Source organism: Coregonus clupeaformis, unplaced genomic scaffold (assembly GCF_020615455.1).
Source record: "Coregonus clupeaformis isolate EN_2021a unplaced genomic scaffold, ASM2061545v1 scaf0050, whole genome shotgun sequence".
Classification (NCBI taxonomy): domain Eukaryota; kingdom Metazoa; phylum Chordata; class Actinopteri; order Salmoniformes; family Salmonidae; genus Coregonus; species Coregonus clupeaformis.
The window spans coordinates 465,001-492,500 of NW_025533505.1; the positions used below are offsets into that span (position 1 = coordinate 465,001).

The following is a 27,500-nucleotide window of genomic DNA, read 5'->3' on the forward strand; positions in this document are numbered from 1 at the left end:
AGGGAATAGGGCGCCATTTGGGGCGCAAGCCACAGACTTGTGACTAACGTTCTGTGGTCGGCTGGTAAGAGATGACTGTTTGCTGTTGCTAACGTACAGACAGTGTTCCTTGGAAAAGGCAAAAAAACACAGTCAAGAATACAAGTTTCCTCTTAACCTTTTATTTAGTCGTGTTCTGAGGGAATGCAGTAGTTACACTTAAAACATGGACATATTTTCACCATTAGAACGTTCTGGATAAAAGCAGTCTTTGATAAAAGCTTGAGATGGTTGCATACAAACAGAATCATGTTCATTCAATATTGAGGCCTGTTTCTCCTCTGATCCCTGCCGACCCTGAATAACTGGATTGTCGGTCTTTCCTGATGACAGCTGTTGGTCTACACCAGAAACCACCTATTAAATATCACTGGATATGATACCAAACAAATCTATTCTGATTACAAATAAGAGGTTATAACTTAAAGCAAGACCACACTACATTTCTTTGACCCGCCAATAGTCCAGAGCTCGACCAAGTCAAACACATTCACATACATATGTTCAGTGAACACACTTTGGACCCATGAAAACAATGATTAAAACACACAAAAACAACATATTTATAACATGTGTTCCAAATGGAAAAATGCACAAGAATGGAAAGACAAAAACCATTCTATTCCCTACCTAGTGCACTACTATCGACCAGGTATTCCCTACCTAGTGCACTACTATCGACCAGGTATTCCCTACCTAGTGCACTACTATCGACCAGGTATTCCCTAGTCCTAGTGCACTACTATCGACCAGGTATTCCCTAGTCCTAGTGCACTACTATCGACCAGGTATTCCCTAGTCCTAGTGCACTACTATCGACCAGGTATTCCCTAGTCCTAGTGCACTACTATCGACCAGGTATTCCCTAGTCCTAGTGCACTACTATCGACCAGGTATTCCCTAGTCCTAGTGCACTACTAATCGACCAGGTATTCCCTACCTAGTGCACTACTATCGACCAGGTATTCCCTACCTAGTGCACTACTATCGACCAGGTATTCCCTAGTCCTAGTGCACTACTATCGACCAGGTATTCCCTAGTCCTAGTGCACTATTATCGACCAGGTATTCCCTAGTCCTAGTGCACTACTATCGACCAGGTATTCCCTAGTCCTAGTGCACTACTATCGACCAGGTATTCCCTAGTCCTAGTGCACTACTATCGACCAGGTATTCCCTAGTCCTAGTGCACTACTAATCGACCAGGTATTCCCTAGTCCTAGTGCACTACTATCGACCAGGTATTCCCTAGTCCTAGTGCACTACTATCGACCAGGTATTCCCTAGTCCTAGTGCACTACTATCGACCAGGTATTCCCTAGTCCTAGTGCACTACTATCGACCAGGTATTCCCTACCTAGTGCACTACTATCGACCAGGTATTCCCTACCTAGTGCACTACTATCGACCAGGTATTCCCTACCTAGTGTGTTTTCATTACAGACCAAAGGACAGACTAATCTGACACTGATCAAGAAAAAGCACAACGTTCAAACCAAAATGCAGCTCCAATAACATGTCATTATGAACGTCCATCAGGATCAACAGCAACATCCCAGTAATATCTGGTGCAAATCACTAAACTGGAGAAATCTGTCATTTCACACGTACAGGAAAACTCAACTACGCTGTCAGCAGTGCTACACATCTCCCATGAGGAGAAATCTAATCACATTGTATTTGTCACATGCTTGGTAACAACAGGTGGAGACTAACAGGGAAATGTTTTCTACAGATACAATAAAGGGGGAAAGATGAGATCAGTGACGAGGAATAAACACACAGTGAATAACAATAATGAGTACAGGAAGGAAGGAAGGAGGGGTAATGTCCTGACAGGAAGGAAGGAAGGAGGGGTAATGTCCTGACAGGAAGGAAGGAAGGAAGGAGGGGTAATGTCCTGACAGGAAGGAAGGAAGGAAGGAGGGGTAATGTCCTGACAGGAAGGAAGGAAGGAAGGAGGGGTAATGTCCTGACAGGAAGGAAGGAAGGAAGGAAGGAAGGAAGGAAGGAAGGAAGGAAGGAAGGAAGGAAGGAAGGAAGGAAGGAAGGAAGGAAGGAAGGAAGGAAGGAAGGAAGGAAGGAAGGGTAATGTCCTGGAAGGAAGGAAGGAAGGAAGGAAGGAGGGGTAATGTCCTGACAGGAAGGAAGGAAGCAAGGAAGGAGGGGTAATGTCCTGACAGGAAGGAAGGAAGGAAGGAAGGAGGGGTAATGTCCTGACAGGAAGGAAGGAAGGAAGGAAGGAAGGAAGGAAGGAGGGGTAATGTCCTGACAGGAAGGAAGGAAGGAAGGAAGGAAGGAGGGGTAATGTCCTGACAGGAAGGAAGGAAGGAGGGGTAATGTCCTGACAGGAAGGAAGGAAGGAAGGAAGGAGGGGTAATGTCCTGACAGGAAGGAAGGATGGAGGGGTAATGTCCTGACAGGAAGGAAGGAAGAAAGGAAGGAAGGAGGGGTAATGTCCTGACAGGAAGGAAGGAAGGAAGGGTAATGTCCTGACAGGAAGGAAGGAAGGAAGGAAGGAGGGGTAATGTCCTGACAGGAAGGAAGGAAGGGTAATGTCCTGACAGGAAGGAAGGAAGGAAGGAAGGAAGGAAGGAAGGAAGGAAGGAAGGAAGGAAGGAAGGAAGGAAGGAAGGAAGGAAGGAAGGAAGGAAGGAAGGAAGGAAGGAAGGAAGGAAGGAAGGAAGGAAGGAGGGGTAATGTCCTGACAGGAAGGAAGGAAGGAAGGAAGGAAGGGTAATGTCCTGACAGGAAGGAAGGAGGAGTAATGTCCTGACAGGAAGGAAGGAAGGAAGGAAGGAAGGAGGGGTAATGTCCTGACAGGAAGGAAGGAAGGAAGGAGGGGTAATGTCCTGACAGGAAGGAAGGAGGAGTAATGTCCTGACAGGAAGGAAGGAGAGGTAATGTCCTGACAGGAAGGAAGGAGGAGTAATGTCCTGACAGGAAGGAAGGAGAGGTAATGTCCTGACAGAGCTGGTTGTGTTATCATCAATAGAGAAGCAGAGGTATATTATTTAGTTGTAGCATTTTGAACAGAGAGGAGCCCCAGGGTCCAAACATCAGTAACCCAGCATAGTGACAACCAACCCTGTCCAACATACAGTCAACCTCCTCCTCCCTTGCTGCTCTGCCAGCTGAGGCCTGCTGGGAGTCCAGAATGGCACCCTATTCCCTACATAGTGCACTACTTCTATGGACCAGGGCCCATAGGAAGACATACTGTATAAGTCATAGTGTTTCTCACATCTTATAGTGCACTAATAGATAGTGTAGTGCACTACTTTAGACCAGAAGTGCAGAAGCCCCCATAGGGCTCTGGTCAAAAGTAGTGCACTATAAAGGGAACAGGGTGCCATTTGGGCCTAGACCGTGCTCCGTTCCCTGGTCAGAAGGGAGAGAGGCTGGGCACTTTGATATTGATGTCTCCGATGTTTATGTTGCGAGGCATTTCTGGGAGGTTCATGTTCTTCACCGCCGAGACCGCCCGCGCCGGCGCCGCCGAGAAGCCCCCCTGAAACAGACGGATCCGTCAGACCTCCGGGTTTAGGGATTTCTACACCAGCTATGCAGTAAACACAGTAAAAGGAACTCATCAACTGTAATAGAGAGAAGACACTAAGGGGCTCGTTCTGGACTAGAAATCCTGTTGAATGGAGAATCTCCAGTAGGCTTCATCTCTCTCTGGGAGACGAGGGTCGTATTCACTAGGAACGGAAGCAAACAGGCCAAAACGGGAAGAGACCTACAGTACCTGAATTTGTCCAATAAAGACTTGTTTTCCGTTGCAAATGTTTTAGCTTACGGTGTTCACTAATGAATAAGACCCAGCCCTAAAGCCCTCTAGAGTCAAGACTAACGCCATCGTGGTCTGACATCTTGGATGGAAAATTACTGAGGATAATAGCGGACGATATTGCCACTCCTATTTCCCATCTCTTCAATTTAAGCCTACTAGAAAGTGTGTGCCCTCAGGCCTGGAGGGAAGCTAAAGCCATTCCGCTACCTAAGAATAGTAAAGCCCCCTTTACTGGCTCAAATAGCCGACCAATCAGCCTGTTACCAACCCTTAGTAAACTTTTGGAAAAAATAGTGTTTGACCAGATACAATGCTATTTTACACTAAACAAATTGACAGACTTTCAGCACGCTTATAGGGAAGGACATTCAACAAGCACAGCACTTACACAAATGACTGATGATTTGCTGAGAGAAATTAATGATACAAATATTGTGGGGGCTGTTTTGTTAGCCTTCAATAAGGCTTTTGACATTATCGATCATAGTCTGCTTCTGGAAAAACGTATGTGTTATGGCTTTACACCCCCTGATATAATGTGGATAAAGAGTTACCTGTCTAACAGAACACAGAGGGTGTTCTTTAATGGAAGCCTCTCCAACATAATCCAGGTAGAATCAGGAGTTCCCCAGGGCAGCTGTCTAGGCCCCTTACTTTTTTCAATCTTTACTAACGTCATGCCACTGGCTTTGAGTAAAGACATTGTGTCTATGTATGCGGATGACTCAACACTAGTATACACGTCAGCTACTACAGCGACTGAAATAACAAGACAGCAACACATAAAGAGCTGCAGTTAGTTTCAGAATGGGTGGCAAGGAATAAGTTAGTCCTAAATATTTAAACTAAAAGCATTGTATTTGGGACAAATCATTCACTAAACCCTAAACCTCAACTAAATCTTGTAATAAATAATGTGGAAATTGAGCAAGTTGTGACTAAACTGCTTGGAGTAACCCTGGATTGTAAACTGTCATGGTCAAAACATATTGATACAACAGTAGCTAAGATGGGGAGAAGTCTGTCCATAATAAAGCGCTGCTCTACCTTCTTAACAACACTATCAACAAGGAAGGTCCTACAGGCCCTAGTTTGGTCACACCTGGACTACTGTTCAGTCGTGTGGTCAGGTGCCGCAAAGAGGGACTTAGGAAAACTGCATTTGGCTCAGAACAGGGCAGCACGGCTGGCCCTTGGATGTACACAGAGAGCTAACATGAATAATATGCATGTCAATCTCTACTGGCTCAAAGTGGAGGAGAGATTGACTTCATCACTACTTGTATTTGTGAGAGGTAATGACATGTTGAATGCACTAAGCTGTCTGTTTGAACTACTGGCACACAATATTTATTTGTGAATTCCATCCTGTAACTAGATCACCTGGCGCATGCTGCACAACAGGAAGTGACTCCCAAGGCTCCGGTCTCTGGTCAATGCTTCTAAACAAACACCCCGTGACTGGGGACTACAGGTAAGCTGTTTATTATGGGACTGGGGACTACAGGTAAGCTGTTTATTATGTGACTGGGGACTACAGGGAAGCTGTTTATTATGTGACTGGGGACTACAGGGAAGCTGTTTATTATGGGACTGGGGACTACAGGGAAGCTGTTTATTATGTGACTGGGGACTACAGGTAAGCTGTTTATTATGTGACTGGGGACTACAGGTAAGCTGTTTATTATGGGACTGGGGACTACAGGTAAGCTTTTTATTATGTGACTGGGGACTACAGGTAAGCTGTTTATTATGGGACTAAGGACTACAGGTAAGCTGTTTATTATGGGACTGGGGACTACAGGTAAGCTGTTTATTATGGGACTGGGGACTACAGGTAAGCTGTTTATTATGGGACTGGGACTACAGGTAAGCTGTTTATTATGGGACTGGGGACTACAGGGAAGCTGTTTATTATGTGACTGGGGACTACAGGGAAGCTGTTTATTATGTGACTGGGGACTACAGGGAAGCTGTTTATTATGTGACTGGGGACTACAGGGAAGCTGTTTATTATGTGACTGGGGACTACAGGTAAGCTGTTTATTATGTGACTGGGGACTACAGGTAAGCTGTTTATTATGTGACTGGGGACTACAGGTAAGCTGTTTATTATGTGACTGGGGACTACAGGGAAGCTGTTTATTATGTGACTGGGGACTACAGGTAAGCTGTTTATTATGTGACTGGGGACTACAGGTAAGCTGTTTATTATGTGACTGGGGACTACAGGTAAGCTGTTTATTATGGGACTGGGGACTACAGGTAAGCTGTTTATTATGGGACTGGGGACTACAGGTAAGCTGTTTATTATGTGACTGGGGACTACAGGTAAGCTGTTTATTATGGGACTGGGGACTACAGGTAAGCTGTTTATTATGGGACTGGGGACTACAGGTAAGCTGTTTATTATGGGACTGGGGACTACAGGTAAGCTGTTTATTATGTGACTGGGGACTACAGGGAAGCTGTTTATTATGTGACTGGGGACTACAGGTAAGCTGTTTATTATGTGACTGGGGACTACAGGTAAGCTGTTTATTATGTGACTGGGGACTACAGGGAAGCTGTTTATTATGTGACTGGGGACTACAGGGAAGCTGTTTATTATGTGACTGGGGACTACAGGGAAGCTGTTTATTATGGGACTGGGGACTACAGGGAAGCTGTTTATTATGGGACTGGGGACTACAGGGAAGCTGTTTATTATGGGACTGGGGACTACAGGGAAGCTGTTTATTATGGGACTGGGGACTACAGGGAAGCTGTTTATTATGGGACTGGGGACTACAGGTAAGCTGTTTATTATGGGACTGGGGACTACAGGTAAGCTGTTTATTATGGGACTGGGGACTACAGGTAAGCTGTTTATTATGGGACTGGGGACTACAGGGAAGCTGTTTATTATGGGACTGGGGACTACAGGGAAGCTGTTTATTATGGGACTGGGGACTACAGGGAAGCTGTTTATTATGGGACTGGGGACTACAGGTAAGCTGTTTATTATGGGACTGGGGACTACAGGTAAGCTGTTTATTATGGGACTGGGGACTACAGGTAAGCTGTTTATTATGGGACTGGGGACTACAGGGAAGCTGTTTATTATGGGACTGGGGACTACAGGGAAGCTGTTTATTATGGGACTGGGGACTACAGGGAAGCTGTTTATTATGGGACTGGGGACTACAGGTAAGCTGTTTATTATGTGACTGGGGACTACAGGTAAGCTGTTTATTATGTGACTGGGGACTACAGGTAAGCTGTTTATTATGGGACTGGGGACTACAGGTAAGCTGTTTATTATGTGACTGGGGACTACAGGTAAGCTGTTTATTATGGGACTGGGGACTACAGGTAAGCTGTTTATTATGGGACTGGGGACTACAGGTAAGCTGTTTATTATGGGACTGGGGACTACAGGTAAGCTGTTTATTATGGGACTGAGGACTACAGGTAAGCTGTTTATTATGTGACTGGGGACTACAGGTAAGCTGTTTATTATGGGACTGGGGACTACAGGTAAGCTGTTTATTATGTGACTGGGGACTACAGGTAAGCTGTTTATTATGTGACTGGGGACTACAGGTAAGCTGTTTATTGTGTGACTGGGGACTACAGGGAAGCTGTTTATTATGTGACTGGGGACTACAGGGAAGCTGTTTATTATGTGACTGGGGACTACAGGGAAGCTGTTTATTATGGGACTGGGGACTACAGGGAAGCTGTTTATTATGGGACTGGGGACTACAGGGAAGCTGTTTATTATGGGACTGGGGACTACAGGGAAGCTGTTTATTATGTGACTGGGGACTACATGTAAGCTGTTTATTATGGGACTGGGGACTACAGGTAAGCTGTTTATTATGGGACTGGGGACTACAGGTAAGCTGTTTATTATGTGACTGGGGACTACAGGGAAGCTGTTTATTATGTGACTGGGGACTACAGGGAAGCTGTTTATTATGTGACTGGGGACTACAGGTAAGCTGTTTATTATGTGACTGGGGACTACAGGTAAGCTGTTTATTATGGGACTGGGGACTACAGGGAAGCTGTTTATTATGTGACTGGGGACTACAGGTAAGCTGTTTATTATGTGACTGGGGACTACAGGTAAGCTGTTTATTATGTGACTGGGGACTACAGGTAAGCTGTTTATTATGTGACAGGACCACTACAGGACCAGTCACCAGACTAACAGAGGAAGGACTAACTACAGGACCAGTCACCAGACTAACAGAGGAAGGACTAACTACAGGACCAGTCACCAGACTAACAGAGGAAGGACTAACCACAGGACCAGTCACCAGACTAACAGAGGAAGGACCAACTACAGGACCAGTCACCAGACTAACAGAGGAAGGACTAACCACAGGACCAGTGAGTGACCAGACTAACCACAGGACCAGTGAGTGACCAGACTAACCACAGGACCAGTGAGTGACCAGACTAACCACAGGACCAGTGAGTGACCAGACTAACCACAGGACCAGTGAGTGAACAGACTAACCTCTGATTTCTCCATGCGGTTCTGCAGCTCTACCTGGCCCACGATCTCATTCATGTTGGTCTCCAGCACCATCCCCCCCATCACCACCTCCTGAAGGATGAAGTGGACCTGTAAATGATAGGTATATACAGGGTAATGTAGTGGACCTGTAAATGATAGGTATATACAGGGTAATGTAGTGACCTGTAAATGATAGGTATATACAGGGTAATGTAGTGGACCTGTAAATGATAGGTATATACAGGGTAATGTAGTGGACCTGTAAATGATAGGTATATACAAGGTAATGTAGTGGACCTGTAAATGATAGGTATATACAAGGTAATGTAGTGGACCTGTAAATGATAGGTATATACAAGGTAATGTAGTGGACCTGTAAATGATAGGTATATACAAGGTAATGTAGTGGACCTGTAAATGATAGGTATATACAAGGTAATGTAGTGGACCTGTAAATGATAGGTACAGTGGCTTGCAAAAGTATTCACCCCCCTTGGCATTTTTCCTATTTTGTTGCCTTACAACCTGGAATTCAAATAGATTTTTTGGGGGTTTGTATCATTTGATTTACACAACATGCCTACCATTTTGAAGAGGCAAAATATGTTTTATTGTGAAACTGCAGACTGCAACGACAGGTGGTTGTCATTCTTCATACATTCTCCTCAGTTATTTACATTTTGTAAACAAGGTTATAATGAAGGTCTTATTGTTTTACATGTGCTAAAGCTCTGGAAGGTGTTGCTGTGAGAGGAAACAGATGGTGAAAGTAGGAGGGTGTTAGCTATACATACTGGAAGGTGTTGCTGTGAGAGGGTGTTAGCTAAACATACTGGAAGGTGTTGCTGTGAGAGGAAACAGATGGTGAAAGTAGGAGGGTGTTAGCTAAACATACTGGAAGGTGTTGCTGTGAGAGGAAACAGATGGTGAAAGGAGGAGGGTGTTAGCTAAACATACTGGAAGGTGTTGCTGTGAGAGGAAACAGATGGTGAAAGTAGGAGGGTGTTAGCTAAACATACTGGAAGGTGTTGCTGTGAGAGGAAACAGATGGTGAAAGTAGGAGGGTGTTAGCTAAACATACTGGAAGGTGTTGCTGTGAGAGGAAACAGATGGTGAAAGGAGGAGGGTGTTAGCTAAACATACTGGAAGGTGTTGCTGTGAGAGGAAACAGATGGTGAAAGTAGGAGGGTGTTAGCTAAACATACTGGAAGGTGTTGCTGTGAGAGGAAACAGATGGTGAAAGTAGGAGGGTGTTAGCTAAACATACTGGAAGGTGTTGCTGTGAGAGGAAACAGATGGTGAAAGGAGGAGGGTGTTAGCTAAACATACTGGAAGGTGTTGCTGTGAGAGGAAACAGATGGTGAAAGTAGGAGGGTGTTAGCTAAACATACTGGAAGGTGTTGCTGTGAGAGGAAACAGATGGTGAAAGTAGGAGGGTGTTAGCTAAACATACTGGAAGGTGTTGCTGTGAGAGGAAACAGATGGTGAAAGTAGGAGGGTGTTAGCTAAACATACTGGAAGGTGTTGCTGTGAGAGGAAACAGATGGTGAAAGTAGGAGGGTGTTAGCTAAACATACTGGAAGGTGTTGCTGTGAGAGGAAACAGATGGTGAAAGGAGGAGGGTGTTAGCTAAACATACTGGAAGGTGTTGCTGTGAGAGGGTGTTAGCTAAACATACTGGAAGGTGTTGCTGTGAGAGGAAACAGATGGTGAAAAGAGGAGGGTGTTAGCTAAACATACTGGAAGGTGTTGCTGTGAGAGGAAACAGATGGTGAAAGTAGGAGGGTGTTAGCTAAACATACTGGAAGGTGTTGCTGTGAGAGGAAACAGATGGTGAAAGTAGGAGGGTGTTAGCTAAACATACTGGAAGGTGTTGCTGTGAGAGGAAACAGATGGTGAAAGTAGGAGGGTGTTAGCTAAACATACTGGAAGGTGTTGCTGTGAGAGGAAACAGATGGTGAAAGTAGGAGGGTGTTAGCTAAACATACTGGAAGGTGTTGCTGTGAGAGGAAACAGATGGTGAAAGGAGGAGGGTGTTAGCTAAACATACTGGAAGGTGTTGCTGTGAGAGGAAACAGATGGTGAAAGTAGGAGGGTGTTAGCTAAACATACTGGAAGGTGTTGCTGTGAGAGGAAACAGATGGTGAAAGTAGGAGGGTGTTAGCTAAACATACTGGAAGGTGTTGCTGTGAGAGGAAACAGATGGTGAAAGGAGGAGGGTGTTAGCTAAACATACTGGAAGGTGTTGCTGTGAGAGGAAACAGATGGTGAAAGTAGGAGGGTGTTAGCTAAACATACTGGAAGGTGTTGCTGTGAGAGGAAACAGATGGTGAAAGTAGGAGGGTGTTAGCTAAACATACTGGAAGGTGTTGCTGTGAGAGGAAACAGATGGTGAAAGGAGGAGGGTGTTAGCTAAACATACTGGAAGGTGTTGCTGTGAGAGGGTGTTAGCTAAACATACTGGAAGGTGTTGCTGTGAGAGGAAACAGATGGTGAAAGGAGGAGGGTGTTAGCTAAACATACTGGAAGGTGTTGCTGTGAGAGGAAACAGATGGTGAAAGTAGGAGGGTGTTAGCTAAACATACTGGAAGGTGTTGCTGTGAGAGGAAACAGATGGTGAAAGTAGGAGGGTGTTCGCTAAACATACTGGAAGGTGTTGCTGTGAGAGGAAACAGATGGTGAAAGGAGGAGGGTGTTAGCTAAACATACTGGAAGGTGTTGCTGTGAGAGGAAACAGATGGTGAAAGTCAGAGGGTGTTAGCTAAACATACTGGAAGGTGTTGCTGTGAGAGGGTGTTAGCTAAACATACTGGAAGGTGTTGCTGTGAGAGGGTGTTAGCTATACATCCTCAGGTGAGTCTAGCGCAGCAGCAGAGTCCGAGATAGTAGAAGGTCCTCAAAACTAGTGGTTTTATTTACATTGTCATCAGCAGCTTTCTCCAACACTGACATTACTGTCCACAACTAGAATATCATGCTGTGACAGGAAAGGTGGAAGAGTTAACACAACTACACCTAGCTTCTCAACTACACCTAGCTTCTCAACTACACCTAGCTTCACAACTACACCTAGCTTCACAACTACACCTAGCTTCTCAACTACACCTAGCTTCTCAACTACACCTAGCTTCTCAACTACACCTAGCTTCACAACTACACCTAGCTTCACAACTACACCTAGCTTCACAACTACACCTAGCTTCTCAACTACACCTAGCTTCTCAACTACACCTAGCTTCTCAACTACACCTAGCTTCTCAACTACACCTAGCTTCTCAACTACACCTAGCTTCTCAACTACACCTAGCTTCTCAACTACACCTAGCTTCACAACTACACCTAGCTTCTCAACTACACCTAGCTTCTCAACTACACCTAGCTTCACAACTACACCTAGCTTCTCAACTACACCTAGCTTCACAACTACACCTAGCTTCACAACTACACCTAGCTTCACAACTACACCTAGCTTCACAACTACACCTAGCTTCACAACTACACCTAGCTTCTCAACTACACCTAGCTTCACAACTACACCTAGCTTCTCAACAACAACTTGCTTGGTGGAATCTGTTGTCATCAGGATTGGGATCAATTCCATTTAAATTCCAGTCAATTCAGGAAGTACACAGAAATTCAAATTTCAATTCTCTTCAATTCTCTTTTCAATTGGGTGTACTTCCTGAAGAATTGACTGGAATTTATATTGAGCTCAACCCTGGTTGTGATATGTGATGGTTGGGGTGAAAATGTACCAGAGAACAGATGTTTGTGGTCCTCTGTAGCTCAATTATAGTGTCCTATAATAAGGAATAGGCCCCCTGGTCTAAAGTAGTGTCCTATAATAAGGAATAGGCCCCCCTGGTCTAAAGTAGTGTCCTATAATAAGGAATAGGCCCCTGGTCTAAAGTAGTGTCCTATAATAAGGAATAGGCCCCTGGTCTAAAGTAGTGTCCTATAATAAGGAATAGGCCCTGGTCTAAAGTAGTGTCCTATAATAAGGAATAGGCCCCCTGGTCTAAAGTAGTGTCCTATAATAAGGAATAGGCCCCTGGTCTAAAGTAGTGTCCTATAATAAGGAATAGGCCCCTGGTCTAAAGTAGTGTCCTATAATAAGGAATAGGCCCCTGGTCTAAAGTAGTGTCCTATAATAAGGAATAGGCCCCTGGTCTAAAGTAGTGTCCTATAATAAGGAATAGGCCCCGGTCTAAAGTAGTGTCCTATAATAAGGAATAGGCCCCTGGTCTAAAGTAGTGTCCTATAATAAGGAATAGGCCCCCGGTCTAAAGTAGTGTCCTATAATAAGGAATAGGCCCCTGGTCTAAAGTAGTGTCCTATAATAAGGAATAGGCCCCCGGTCTAAAGTAGTGTCCTATAATAAGGAATAGGCCCCTGGTCTAAAGTAGTGTCCTATAATACGGAATAGGCCCCTGGTCTAAAGTAGTGTCCTATAATAAGGAATAGGCCCCTGGTCTAAAGTAGTGTCCTATAATAAGGAATAGGCCCCTGGTCTAAAGTAGTGTCCTATAATAAGGAATAGGCCCTGGTCTAAAGTAGTGTCCTATAATAAGGAATAGGCCCCTGGTCTAAAGTAGTGTCCTATAATAAGGAATAGGCCCCTGGTCTAAAGTAGTGTCCTATAATAAGGAATAGGCCCCCTGGTCTAAAGTAGTGTCCTATAATAAGGAATAGGCCCCCTGGTCTAAAGTAGTGTCCTATAATAAGGAATAGGCCCCTGGTCTAAAGTAGTGTCCTATAATAAGGAATAGGCCCCTGGTCTAAAGTAGTGTCCTATAATAAGGAATAGGCCCTGGTCTAAAGTAGTGTCCTATAATAAGGAATAGGCCCCTGGTCTAAAGTAGTGTCCTATAATAAGGAATAGGCCCTGGTCTAAAGTAGTGTCCTATAATAAGGAATAGGCCCCTGGTCTAAAGTAGTGTCCTATAATAAGGAATAGGCCCTGGTCTAAAGTAGTGTCCTATAATAAGGAATAGGCCCCTGGTCTAAAGTAGTGTCCTATAATAAGGAATAGGCCCCCTGGTCTAAAGTAGTGTCCTATAATAAGGAATAGGCCCCTGGTCTAAAGTAGTGTCCTATAATAAGGAATAGGCCCCTGGTCTAAAGTAGTGTCCTATAATAAGGAATAGGCCCCCGGTCTAAAGTAGTGTCCTATAATAAGGAATAGGCCCCCTGGTCTAAAGTAGTGTCCTATAATAAGGAATAGGCCCCTGGTCTAAAGTAGTGTCCTATAATAAGGAATAGGCCCCTGGTCTAAAGTAGTGTCCTATAATAAGGAATAGGCCCCTGGTCTAAAGTAGTGTCCTATAATAAGGAATAGGCCCCCTGGTCTAAAGTAGTGTCCTATAATAAGGAATAGGCCCCTGGTCTAAAGTAGTGTCCTATAATAAGGAATAGGCCCCTGGTCTAAAGTAGTGTCCTATAATAAGGAATAGGCCCCTGGTCTAAAGTAGTGTCCTATAATAAGGAATAGGCCCCTGGTCTAAAGTAGTGTCCTATAATAAGGAATAGGCCCCTGGTCTAAAGTAGTGTCCTATAATAAGGAATAGGCCCCCTGGTCTAAAGTAGTGTCCTATAATAAGGAATAGGCCCCTGGTCTAAAGTAGTGTCCTATAATAAGGAATAGGCCCCCTGGTCTAAAGTAGTGTCCTATAATAAGGAATAGGCCCCTGGTCTAAAGTAGTGTCCTATAATAAGGAATAGGCCCCTGGTCTAAAGTAGTGTCCTATAATAAGGAATAGGCCCCTGGTCTAAAGTAGTGTCCTATAATAAGGAATAGGCCCCCTGGTCTAAAGTAGTGTCCTATAATAAGGAATAGGCCCCCCTGGTCTAAAGTAGTGTCCTATAATAAGGAATAGGCCCCTGGTCTAAAGTAGTGTCCTATAATAAGGAATAGGCCCCTGGTCTAAAGTAGTGTCCTATAATAAGGAATAGGCCCCTGGTCTAAAGTAGTGTCCTATAATAAGGAATAGGCCCCTGGTCTAAAGTAGTGTCCTATAATAAGGAATAGGCCCCTGGTCTAAAGTAGTGTCCTATAATAAGGAATAGGCCCCTGGTCTAAAGTAGTGTCCTATAATAAGGAATAGGCCCCTGGTCTAAAGTAGTGTCCTATAATAAGGAATAGGCCCCTGGTCTAAAGTAGTGTCCTATAATAAGGAATAGGCCCCTGGTCTAAAGTAGTGTCCTATAATAAGGAATAGGCCCCTGGTCTAAAGTAGTGTCCTATAATAAGGAATAGGCCCCTGGTCTAAAGTAGTGTCCTATAATAAGGAATAGGCCCCCTGGTCTAAAGTAGTGTCCTATAATAAGGAATAGGCCCCTGGTCTAAAGTAGTGTCCTATAATAAGGAATAGGCCCCTGGTCTAAAGTAGTGTCCTATAATAAGGAATAGGCCCCTGGTCTAAAGTAGTGTCCTATAATAAGGAATAGGCCCCTGGTCTAAAGTAGTGTCCTATAATAAGGAATAGGCCCCTGGTCTAAAGTAGTGTCCTATAATAAGGAATAGGCCCCTGGTCTAAAGTAGTGTCCTATAATAAGGAATAGGCCCCTGGTCTAAAGTAGTGTCCTATAATAAGGAATAGGCCCCTGGTCTAAAGTAGTGTCCTATAATAAGGAATAGGCCCCTGGTCTAAAGTAGTGTCCTATAATAAGGAATAGGCCCCCTGGTCTAAAGTAGTGTCCTATAATAAGGAATAGGCCCCTGGTCTAAAGTAGTGTCCTATAATAAGGAATAGGCCCCTGGTCTAAAGTAGTGTCCTATAATAAGGAATAGGCCCCTGGTCTAAAGTAGTGTCCTATAATAAGGAATAGGCCCCTGGTCTAAAGTAGTGTCCTATAATAAGGAATAGGCCCCTGGTCTAAAGTAGTGTCCTATAATAAGGAATAGGCCCCTGGTCTAAAGTAGTGTCCTATAATAAGGAATAGGCCCCTGGTCTAAAGTAGTGTCCTATAATAAGGAATAGGCCCCTGGTCTAAAGTAGTGTCCTATAATAAGGAATAGGCCCCCTGGTCTAAAGTAGTGTCCTATAATAAGGAATAGGCCCCTGGTCTAAAGTAGTGTCCTATAATAAGGAATAGGCCCCTGGTCTAAAGTAGTGTCCTATAATAAGGAATAGGCCCCTGGTCTAAAGTAGTGTCCTATAATAAGGAATAGGCCCCTGGTCTAAAGTAGTGTCCTATAATAAGGAATAGGCCCCCTGGTCTAAAGTAGTGTCCTATAATAAGGAATAGGCCCCTGGTCTAAAGTAGTGTCCTATAATAAGGAATAGGCCCCCTGGTCTAAAGTAGTGTCCTATAATAAGGAATAGGCCCCTGGTCTAAAGTAGTGTCCTATAATAAGGAATAGGCCCCTGGTCTAAAGTAGTGTCCTATAATAAGGAATAGGCCCCTGGTCTAAAGTAGTGTCCTATAATAAGGAATAGGCCCCTGGTCTAAAGTAGTGTCCTATAATAAGGAATAGGCCCCCTGGTCTAAAGTAGTGTCCTATAATAAGGAATAGGCCCCTGGTCTAAAGTAGTGTCCTATAATAAGGAATAGGCCCCTGGTCTAAAGTAGTGTCCTATAATAAGGAATAGGCCCCTGGTCTAAAGTAGTGTCCTATAATAAGGAATAGGCCCCTGGTCTAAAGTAGTGTCCTATAATAAGGAATAGGCCCCTGGTCTAAAGTAGTGTCCTATAATAAGGAATAGGCCCCTGGTCTAAAGTAGTGTCCTATAATAAGGAATAGGCCCCTGGTCTAAAGTAGTGTCCTATAATAAGGAATAGGCCCCTGGTCTAAAGTAGTGTCCTATAATAAGGAATAGGCCCCTGGTCTAAAGTAGTGTCCTATAATAAGGAATAGGCCCCCTGGTCTAAAGTAGTGTCCTATAATAAGGAATAGGCCCCTGGTCTAAAGTAGTGTCCTATAATAAGGAATAGGCCCCTGGTCTAAAGTAGTGTCCTATAATAAGGAATAGGCCCCTGGTCTAAAGTAGTGTCCTATAATAAGGAATAGGCCCCTGGTCTAAAGTAGTGTCCTATAATAAGGAATAGGCCCCTGGTCTAAAGTAGTGTCCTATAATAAGGAATAGGCCCCCTGGTCTAAAGTAGTGTCCTATAATAAGGAATAGGCCCCCTGGTCTAAAGTAGTGTCCTATAATAAGGAATAGGCCCCTGGTCTAAAGTAGTGTCCTATAATAAGGAATAGGCCCCTGGTCTAAAGTAGTGTCCTATAATAAGGAATAGGCCCCTGGTCTAAAGTAGTGTCCTATAATAAGGAATAGGCCCCTGGTCTAAAGTAGTGTCCTATAATAAGGAATAGGCCCCTGGTCTAAAGTAGTGTCCTATAATAAGGAATAGGCCCCTGGTCTAAAGTAGTGTCCTATAATAAGGAATAGGCCCCTGGTCTAAAGTAGTGTCCTATAATAAGGAATAGGCCCCTGGTCTAAAGTAGTGTCCTATAATAAGGAATAGGCCCCTGGTCTAAAGTAGTGTCCTATAATAAGGAATAGGCCCCCTGGTCTAAAGTAGTGTCCTATAATAAGGAATAGGCCCCTGGTCTAAAGTAGTGTCCTATAATAAGGAATAGGCCCCTGGTCTAAAGTAGTGTCCTATAATAAGGAATAGGCCCCTGGTCTAAAGTAGTGTCCTATAATAAGGAATAGGCCCCTGGTCTAAAGTAGTGTCCTATAATAAGGAATAGGCCCCTGGTCTAAAGTAGTGTCCTATAATAAGGAATAGGCCCCTGGTCTAAAGTAGTGTCCTATAATAAGGAATAGGCCCTGGTCTAAAGTAGTGTCCTATAATAAGGAATAGGCCCCTGGTCTAAAGTAGTGTCCTATAATAAGGAATAGGCCCCTGGTCTAAAGTAGTGTCCTATAATAAGGAATAGGCCCCTGGTCTAAAGTAGTGTCCTATAATAAGGAATAGGCCCCTGGTCTAAAGTAGTGTCCTATAATAAGGAATAGGCCCCTGGTCTAAAGTAGTGTCCTATAATAAGGAATAGGCCCCTGGTCTAAAGTAGTGTCCTATAATAAGGAATAGGCCCCCTGGTCTAAAGTAGTGTCCTATAATAAGGAATAGGCCCCCTGGTCTAAAGTAGTGTCCTATAATAAGGAATAGGCCCCCTGGTCTAAAGTAGTGTCCTATAATAAGGAATAGGCCCCCTGGTCTAAAGTAGTGTCCTATAATAAGGAATAGGCCCCTGGTCTAAAGTAGTGTCCTATAATAAGGAATAGGCCCCTGGTCTAAAGTAGTGTCCTATAATAAGGAATAGGCCCCTGGTCTAAAGTAGTGTCCTATAATAAGGAATAGGCCCCTGGTCTAAAGTAGTGTCCTATAATAAGGAATAGGCCCCCTGGTCTAAAGTAGTGTCCTATAATAAGGAATAGGCCCCTGGTCTAAAGTAGTGTCCTATAATAAGGAATAGGCCCCTGGTCTAAAGTAGTGTCCTATAATAAGGAATAGGCCCCTGGTCTAAAGTAGTGTCCTATAATAAGGAATAGGCCCCTGGTCTAAAGTAGTGTCCTATAATAAGGAATAGGCCCCTGGTCTAAAGTAGTGTCCTATAATAAGGAATAGGCCCCTGGTCTAAAGTAGTGTCCTATAATAAGGAATAGGCCCCTGGTCTAAAGTAGTGTCCTATAATAAGGAATAGGCCCCTGGTCTAAAGTAGTGTCCTATAATAAGGAATAGGCCCCTGGTCTAAAGTAGTGTCCTATAATAAGGAATAGGCCCCTGGTCTAAAGTAGTGTCCTATAATAAGGAATAGGCCCCTGGTCTAAAGTAGTGTCCTATAATAAGGAATAGGCCCCTGGTCTAAAGTAGTGTCCTATAATAAGGAATAGGCCCCTGGTCTAAAGTAGTGTCCTATAATAAGGAATAGGCCCCCTGGTCTAAAGTAGTGTCCTATAATAAGGAATAGGCCCCTGGTCTAAAGTAGTGTCCTATAATAAGGAATAGGCCCCTGGTCTAAAGTAGTGTCCTATAATAAGGAATAGGCCCCTGGTCTAAAGTAGTGTCCTATAATAAGGAATAGGCCCCTGGTCTAAAGTAGTGTCCTATAATAAGGAATAGGCCCCTGGTCTAAAGTAGTGTCCTATAATAAGGAATAGGCCCCTGGTCTAAAGTAGTGTCCTATAATAAGGAATAGGCCCCTGGTCTAAAGTAGTGTCCTATAATAAGGAATAGGCCCCTGGTCTAAAGTAGTGTCCTATAATAAGGAATAGGCCCCTGGTCTAAAGTAGTGTCCTATAATAAGGAATAGGCCCCTGGTCTAAAGTAGTGTCCTATAATAAGGAATAGGCCCCTGGTCTAAAGTAGTGTCCTATAATAAGGAATAGGCCCCCTGGTCTAAAGTAGTGTCCTATAATAAGGAATAGGCCCCCCTGGTCTAAAGTAGTGTCCTATAATAAGGAATAGGCCCCTGGTCTAAAGTAGTGTCCTATAATAAGGAATAGGCCCCTGGTCTAAAGTAGTGTCCTATAATAAGGAATAGGCCCCTGGTCTAAAGTAGTGTCCTATAATAAGGAATAGGCCCCTGGTCTAAAGTAGTGTCCTATAATAAGGAATAGGCCCCTGGTCTAAAGTAGTGTCCTATAATAAGGAATAGGCCCCCTGGTCTAAAGTAGTGTCCTATAATAAGGAATAGGCCCCTGGTCTAAAGTAGTGTCCTATAATAAGGAATAGGCCCCTGGTCTAAAGTAGTGTCCTATAATAAGGAATAGGCCCCTGGTCTAAAGTAGTGTCCTATAATAAGGAATAGGCCCCTGGTCTAAAGTAGTGTCCTATAATAAGGAATAGGCCCCTGGTCTAAAGTAGTGTCCTATAATAAGGAATAGGCCCCTGGTCTAAAGTAGTGTCCTATAATAAGGAATAGGCCCCTGGTCTAAAGTAGTGTCCTATAATAAGGAATAGGCCCCTGGTCTAAAGTAGTGTCCTATAATAAGGAATAGGCCCCCTGGTCTAAAGTAGTGTCCTATAATAAGGAATAGGCCCCTGGTCTAAAGTAGTGTCCTATAATAAGGAATAGGCCCCTGGTCTAAAGTAGTGTCCTATAATAAGGAATAGGCCCCTGGTCTAAAGTAGTGTCCTATAATAAGGAATAGGCCCCTGGTCTAAAGTAGTGTCCTATAATAAGGAATAGGCCCCCTGGTCTAAAGTAGTGTCCTATAATAAGGAATAGGCCCCTGGTCTAAAGTAGTGTCCTATAATAAGGAATAGGCCCCCTGGTCTAAAGTAGTGTCCTATAATAAGGAATAGGCCCCTGGTCTAAAGTAGTGTCCTATAATAAGGAATAGGCCCCTGGTCTAAAGTAGTGTCCTATAATAAGGAATAGGCCCCTGGTCTAAAGTAGTGTCCTATAATAAGGAATAGGCCCCTGGTCTAAAGTAGTGTCCTATAATAAGGAATAGGCCCCCTGGTCTAAAGTAGTGTCCTATAATAAGGAATAGGCCCCTGGTCTAAAGTAGTGTCCTATAATAAGGAATAGGCCCCTGGTCTAAAGTAGTGTCCTATAATAAGGAATAGGCCCCCTGGTCTAAAGTAGTGTCCTATAATAAGGAATAGGCCCCCTGGTCTAAAGTAGTGTCCTATAATAAGGAATAGGCCCCTGGTCTAAAGTAGTGTCCTATAATAAGGAATAGGCCCCCCTGGTCTAAAGTAGTGTCCTATAATAAGGAATAGGCCCCTGGTCTAAAGTAGTGTCCTATAATAAGGAATAGGCCCCTGGTCTAAAGTAGTGTCCTATAATAAGGAATAGGCCCCTGGTCTAAAGTAGTGTCCTATAATAAGGAATAGGCCCCTGGTCTAAAGTAGTGTCCTATAATAAGGAATAGGCCCCGGTCTAAAGTAGTGTCCTATAATAAGGAATAGGCCCCTGGTCTAAAGTAGTGTCCTATAATAAGGAATAGGCCCTGGTCTAAAGTAGTGTCCTATAATAAGGAATAGGCCCCTGGTCTAAAGTAGTGTCCTATAATAAGGAATAGGCCCCTGGTCTAAAGTAGTGTCCTATAATAAGGAATAGGCCCCTGGTCTAAAGTAGTGTCCTATAATAAGGAATAGGCCCCCTGGTCTAAAGTAGTGTCCTATAATAAGGAATAGGCCCCTGGTCTAAAGTAGTGTCCTATAATAAGGAATAGGCCCCTGGTCTAAAGTAGTGTCCTATAATAAGGAATAGGCCCCTGGTCTAAAGTAGTGTCCTATAATAAGGAATAGGCCCCCTGGTCTAAAGTAGTGTCCTATAATAAGGAATAGGCCCCTGGTCTAAAGTAGTGTCCTATAATAAGGAATAGGCCCCCTGGTCTAAAGTAGTGTCCTATAATAAGGAATAGGCCCCTGGTCTAAAGTAGTGTCCTATAATAAGGAATAGGCCCCCTGGTCTAAAGTAGTGTCCTATAATAAGGAATAGGCCCCTGGTCTAAAGTAGTGTCCTATAATAAGGAATAGGCCCCCCTGGTCTAAAGTAGTGTCCTATAATAAGGAATAGGCCCCTGGTCTAAAGTAGTGTCCTATAATAAGGAATAGGCCCCTGGTCTAAAGTAGTGTCCTATAATAAGGAATAGGCCCCCTGGTCTAAAGTAGTGTCCTATAATAAGGAATAGGCCCCCCTGGTCTAAAGTAGTGTCCTATAATAAGGAATAGGCCCCTGGTCTAAAGTAGTGTCCTATAATAAGGAATAGGCCCCTGGTCTAAAGTAGTGTCCTATAATAAGGAATAGGCCCCCTGGTCTAAAGTAGTGTCCTATAATAAGGAATAGGCCCCTGGTCTAAAAGTAGTGTCCTATAATAAGGAATAGGCCCCTGGTCTAAAGTAGTGTCCTATAATAAGGAATAGGCCCCTGGTCTAAAGTAGTGTCCTATAATAAGGAATAGGCCCCTGGTCTAAAGTAGTGTCCTATAATAAGGAATAGGCCCCTGGTCTAAAGTAGTGTCCTATAATAAGGAATAGGCCCCCTGGTCTAAAGTAGTGTCCTATAATAAGGAATAGGCCCCTGGTCTAAAGTAGTGTCCTATAATAAGGAATAGGCCCCCTGGTCTAAAGTAGTGTCCTATAATAAGGAATAGGCCCCCGGTCTAAAGTAGTGTCCTATAATAAGGAATAGGCCCCCGGTCTAAAGTAGTGTCCTATAATAAGGAATAGGCCCCTGGTCTAAAGTAGTGTCCTATAATAAGGAATAGGCCCCGGTCTAAAGTAGTGTCCTATAATAAGGAATAGGCCCCTGGTCTAAAGTAGTGTCCTATAATAAGGAATAGGCCCCCTGGTCTAAAGTAGTGTCCTATAATAAGGAATAGGCCCCCCTGGTCTAAAGTAGTGTCCTATAATAAGGAATAGGCCCCCTGGTCTAAAGTAGTGTCCTATAATAAGGAATAGGCCCCTGGTCTAAAGTAGTGTCCTATAATAAGGAATAGGCCCCTGGTCTAAAGTAGTGTCCTATAATAAGGAATAGGCCCCTGGTCTAAAGTAGTGTCCTATAATAAGGAATAGGCCCCCCTGGTCTAAAGTAGTGTCCTATAATAAGGAATAGGCCCCCCTGGTCTAAAGTAGTGTCCTATAATAAGGAATAGGCCCCCCTGGTCTAAAGTAGTGTCCTATAATAAGGAATAGGCCCCTGGTCTAAAGTAGTGTCCTATAATAAGGAATAGGCCCCTGGTCTAAAGTAGTGTCCTATAATAAGGAATAGGCCCCTGGTCTAAAGTAGTGTCCTATAATAAGGAATAGGCCCCTGGTCTAAAGTAGTGTCCTATAATAAGGAATAGGCCCCTGGTCTAAAGTAGTGTCCTATAATAAGGAATAGGCCCCTGGTCTAAAGTAGTGTCCTATAATAAGGAATAGGCCCCTGGTCTAAAGTAGTGTCCTATAATAAGGAATAGGCCCCTGGTCTAAAGTAGTGTCCTATAATAAGGAATAGGCCCCTGGTCTAAAGTAGTGTCCTATAATAAGGAATAGGCCCCTGGTCTAAAGTAGTGTCCTATAATAAGGAATAGGCCCCTGGTCTAAAGTAGTGTCCTATAATAAGGAATAGGCCCCCTGGTCTAAAGTAGTGTCCTATAATAAGGAATAGGCCCCTGGTCTAAAGTAGTGTCCTATAATAAGGAATAGGCCCCCGGTCTAAAGTAGTGTCCTATAATAAGGAATAGGCCCCCGGTCTAAAGTAGTGTCCTATAATAAGGAATAGGCCCCTGGTCTAAAGTAGTGTCCTATAATAAGGAATAGGCCCCCTGGTCTAAAGTAGTGTCCTATAATAAGGAATAGGCCCCCCTGGTCTAAAGTAGTGTCCTATAATAAGGAATAGGCCCCCTGGTCTAAAGTAGTGTCCTATAATAAGGAATAGGCCCCCCTGGTCTAAAGTAGTGTCCTATAATAAGGAATAGGCCCCCTGGTCTAAAGTAGTGTCCTATAATAAGGAATAGGCCCCTGGTCTAAAGTAGTGTCCTATAATAAGGAATAGGCCCCTGGTCTAAAGTAGTGTCCTATAATAAGGAATAGGCCCCTGGTCTAAAGTAGTGTCCTATAATAAGGAATAGGCCCCTGGTCTAAAGTAGTGTCCTATAATAAGGAATAGGCCCCTGGTCTAAAGTAGTGTCCTATAATAAGGAATAGGCCCCTGGTCTAAAGTAGGGTCCTATAATAAGGAATAGGCCCCTGGTCTAAAGTAGTGTCCTATAATAAGGAATAGGCCCCTGGTCTAAAGTAGTGTCCTATAATAAGGAATAGGCCCCTGGTCTAAAGTAGTGTCCTATAATAAGGAATAGGCCCCCGGTCTAAAGTAGTGTCCTATAATAAGGAATAGGCCCCCTGGTCTAAAGTAGTGTCCTATAATAAGGAATAGGCCCCTGGTCTAAAGTAGTGTCCTATAATAAGGAATAGGCCCCCCTGGTCTAAAGTAGTGTCCTATAATAAGGAATAGGCCCCTGGTCTAAAGTAGTGTCCTATAATAAGGAATAGGCCCCTGGTCTAAAGTAGTGTCCTATAATAAGGAATAGGCCCCCCTGGTCTAAAGTAGTGTCCTATAATAAGGAATAGGCCCCTGGTCTAAAGTAGTGTCCTATAATAAGGAATAGGCCCCTGGTCTAAAGTAGTGTCCTATAATAAGGAATAGGCCCTGTGTCTGGCTCCACACAGCAGGGTTTCCTTTAGGCTGCCTCTGCTGACAGTCTTTCCCTCCTGTAGGTTTTCATCATATTGGACGAATATCGCATCTATAAACCAGCCACCGTGTTATAAACCCAAGTGCATTACTCTGATGCACCAAGGACTGTCACAAGCCAAAACTTGGCAAAGCTGACCTTGTAAATTATTTGCATGGACTTGAACTCACCTTATCCATGTGGAAAATGAGGTCCAGTTCGCAGACGTTCTCAAAGCATTTGTCCAGAGTTTCCACAAACACCTACAGGAGATATTATCAAGTCATCCATCTTATGTTAAGCATATGTAAGAATGATCTTTGATGTGATGCACAACCTACAGTGCATTCGGAAAGTATTCAGACCCGTTCCCTTTTTCCACATTTTGTTACGTTACAGCCTTATTCTAAAATTGATTAAATAAATAAAAATCCTCATCAATCTAGTGGCCCAGCCAGAGCCCGGACTTGAACCCGATCTAACATCTCTGGAGAGACCTGAAAATAGCTGTGCAGCAACGCTCCCCATCCAACCTGACAGAGCTTGAGAGGATCTGCAGAGAAGAATGGGAGAAACTCCCCAAATACAGGTGTGCCAAGCTTGTAGCATCATACCCAAGAAGACTCGAGGCTGTAATCGCTGCCAAAGGTGCTTCAACAAAGTATTGAGTAAAGGGTCTGAATATTTATGTAAATGTAATATTTCAGTTTTATATTTGTAATACATTTGCAAAAATGACTAAAAACCTGTTTTTGCTTTGTCATTATGGGGTATTGTGTGTAGATTGATGAGGGGGAAAAACAATTTAATCAATTTTAGAATAATGCTGTAACATAACAAAATGTGGAGAAAGTCAAGGGGTCTGAATCCTTTCCCAATGTACTGTATATACATTGAGTGGACAGATCATTAGGAACACCTGCTCTTTCCATGACATAGACCGACCAGGTGAATCCAGGGGAAAGATATGATCCCTTATTGATGTCACTTGTTAAATCCACTTCAATCAGTGTAGATGAAGGGGAGGAGACAGGTTAAATAAAGATTTTTTTGCCTTGAGACATTGATTGTGTATGTGTGCCATTCAGAGGGTGAATGGGCAAGACAAAATATTGAAGTGCCTTTGAACAGGGTATGGTAGTAGGTGCCAGGTGCACTGGTTTGAGTGTGTCAAGAACTGCAACGCTGCTGGGTTTTTACACACCACAATGTGTATCAAGAATGGTCCACCACCCAAAGGACAACCAGCCAACTTGACACAACTGTGGGAAGCATTGGAGTCTACATGGGCCAGCATCCCTGTGGAACACTTTTGACACCTTGTAGAGTCCATGCCCTGACGAATCGAGGCTGTTCTGAGGGCAAAAGGGGTGGGTTCAACTCAATATTAGGAATGTGTTCTTAATGTTTTGTACACTCACTGTATATTTCCACAATACACAGCCTATCAGTAGGCTTTACAATGAGTTCAAGGGTCATTAGCGGTCACTGAAGATCAAGACAAGAAGCGTATCTCAACTTGTCATCACCTTGAACACCACCTCACAGTCAAAAACATATTCAAACATGTTTGAAAGTGCTGTCTTCTGTCTATTTAATGATATGTTTGCATTGAACGTGGAACCCACCACCACTACTAACACCATAAAAACATTTATGTGTTTGAAAGCACTGTCTATTTGAGATAATGATCAAAGTAAGTTTGCTTTAAAATTAGATAGGTAGGTAGTCTAACAGATTACACAACCGTCCTGTTACCATCACTACCAAAACATACAGATACAGGATGGAAGGAAAGATGAGTGAGTGGACCGTCCAGCTGTCAGTCTGTCTGGGAAAGGAGAGGTGAGTGGACCGTCCAGCTGACTGTCTGGGAAAGGAGAGGTGAGTGGACCGTCCAGCTGACTGTCTGGGAAAGGAGAGGTGAGTGGACCGTCCAGCTGACTGTCTGGGAAAGGAGAGGTGAGTGGACCGTCCAGCTGACTGTCTGTCTGGGAAAGGAGAGGTGAGTGGACCGTCCAGCTGACTGTCTGTCTGGGAAAGGAGAGGTGAGTGGACCGTCCAGCTGACTGTCTGTCTGGGAAAGGAGAGGTGAGTGGACCGTCCAGCTGACTGTCTGTCTGGGAAAGGAGAGGTGAGTGGACCGTCCAGCTGACTGTCTGGGAAAGGAGAGGTGAGTGGACCGTCCAGCTGACTGTCTGGGAAAGGAGAGGTGAGTGGACTGTCCAGCTGACTGTCTGGGAAAGGAGAGGTGAGTGGACCGTCCAGCTGACTGACTGGGAAAGGAGAGGTGAGTGGACCGTCCAGCTGACTGTCTGTCTGGGAAAGGAGAGGTGAGTGGACCGTCCAGCTGACTGTCTGTCTGGGAAAGGAGAGGTGAGTGGACCGTCCAGCTGACTGTCTGTCTGGGAAAGGAGAGGTGAGTGGACCGTCCAGCTGACTGTCTGTCTGGGAAAGGAGAGGTGAGTGGACCGTCCAGCTGACTGTCTGGGAAAGGAGAGGTGAGTGGACCGTCCAGCTGACTGTCTGGGAAAGGAGAGGTGAGTGGACAGTCCAGCTGACTGTCTGGGAAAGGAGAGGTGAGAGGACACCATACAACCCTACTGTTTAACAGAGTTATAGATGGTAACACACCAACTCAGCAACAGTTGCCAACCCACCTGTATTAGATCCAGGATACCGAGCTCACTCTCAGAGGAGTCCACACAGAACACAAAGTACAGCGTAGCATAGTGCCGGTAGATCAACTTGTAGTCCGAGCCGCCGATCAAACTGCAAATAGAGAAATAATATTATTAGCCTATCCTGCATTGTCTGATTTGGTCCAACTGTAACTCATCTGCCAGGGAACTGATGATTGATTGCTGGTCATATGAGCTGCACACTTCTGTCAAACAATACTTCTCATTTAACAACCCCAGATAAAACTACACCATGAAGTCATTACAGAAGCACAGTACCAGTCCCCAATACAAACCATAGCTACCGCCTGGATGCTTTATTGAATCCTAAACGATTTAGGTTATTTGCTTTGCAGACAACCATGCATTTTTTGATTTGTTCATCAACAATGTATATTTTGGTTAATTTAACCAGCTAGTAATACTAACAATAGCTTTTACCTTCCCCCCTCCAAGAAGTTGCAGACGTTGTCATCCCTCTTCGACACCAGATGGAAAGTCTCTCGAATTATCTGCTGCTGCAGATCTTCGGCCTGAGAAGAAATATGTCTGATAATAATTGGCTAAGAACTTAATTGAAATCGAAATTCAAGCGCTAGCTAGCTAACAGCTAGCAGTAAAACAGCTGACGTTGCAAACTAGCCCCAAGGTTGCCCATCTGTTGTGCACATTGATATTTGTAGCTATGTCCAAATATATAAATCAACGTAGCTAGTTAGCTATATAAATGGCAATAAAATCACATCTCATGATGATGACAAAATAGATTATTGATTAATTAGCCTCTAGCTAGACAATTTAGCTAGCATAGCATTAGTGCACTAACAGCTGGCAAATAAGATAAACGGATGGCTAGCTGGCTATCTAACAAACGTTAGCAGTTCGTACATTTGGGTACTTACAAAATATTCATAAAATCTGATGAGTCGTGGTTTCCCATGGTTGTTAAATATTAAAATAGCTTTAATCATATTTCGCTGGAAATGTCTCAAATCAACTTGATAAAAGATGTGCAGTCAGCTGTCCATCTGGAGGATGGGTTCGTAAGTCGCTTCCTTCGGCTCTTCTTCTTCTCTGAGGTTTATTGACGCACTCATACGGTGTATTGCCGCCACCTACTGTACGGAACATCACAGAGTACATCTTTAACCGGAGCCCTGCTCTGTACGGAACACCAGAGAGGACATCTTTAACCGGTGCCCTACTCTGAAAGTCATAGCTTTCCACATCATACGTAGACATCCTGTTGAGCCACAGAGCGTTCTCCTTTTGCGCTGTTGAAACACACGACATCTGCATCATTCCGCTCCTGGTGACTCGGACCGAGTCCACTTTACCCAAACCGGTCACAC

General features: G+C 43.9%; 1 protein-coding gene and 2 long non-coding RNA genes across 3 annotated transcripts; 1 reads left to right on the top strand and 2 right to left on the bottom strand.

The window, feature by feature from the left end:
* Positions 1–145: 145 nt before the first annotated feature.
* On the bottom strand, positions 146–1,458 carry LOC121555637. The gene is made up of 2 exons (XR_006658139.1): positions 1,013–1,458; positions 146–945 (listed from the first exon to the last, which is right to left on the bottom strand). It is a non-coding gene; the product is annotated as an uncharacterized LOC121555637 (long non-coding RNA).
* LOC123483241 lies at positions 939–1,823 on the top strand. Its single transcript, XR_006658140.1, has 2 exons — positions 939–1,034; positions 1,452–1,823. It is a non-coding gene; the product is annotated as an uncharacterized LOC123483241 (long non-coding RNA).
* A 1,119-nt stretch (positions 1,824–2,942) lies between these two features.
* Positions 2,943–27,232, bottom strand: ap3s2 (adaptor related protein complex 3 subunit sigma 2). The gene is made up of 6 exons (XM_041869469.2): positions 27,051–27,232; positions 26,590–26,681; positions 26,128–26,239; positions 23,659–23,730; positions 8,346–8,453; positions 2,943–3,550 (listed from the first exon to the last, which is right to left on the bottom strand). The coding sequence occupies exons 1-6, from the start codon at positions 27,117–27,119 to the stop codon at positions 3,425–3,427; spliced, it is 579 nt and encodes a 192-aa protein (XP_041725403.1). The 5' UTR covers positions 27,120–27,232; the 3' UTR covers positions 2,943–3,424.
* Between the last annotated feature and the right edge of the window lie 268 nt (positions 27,233–27,500).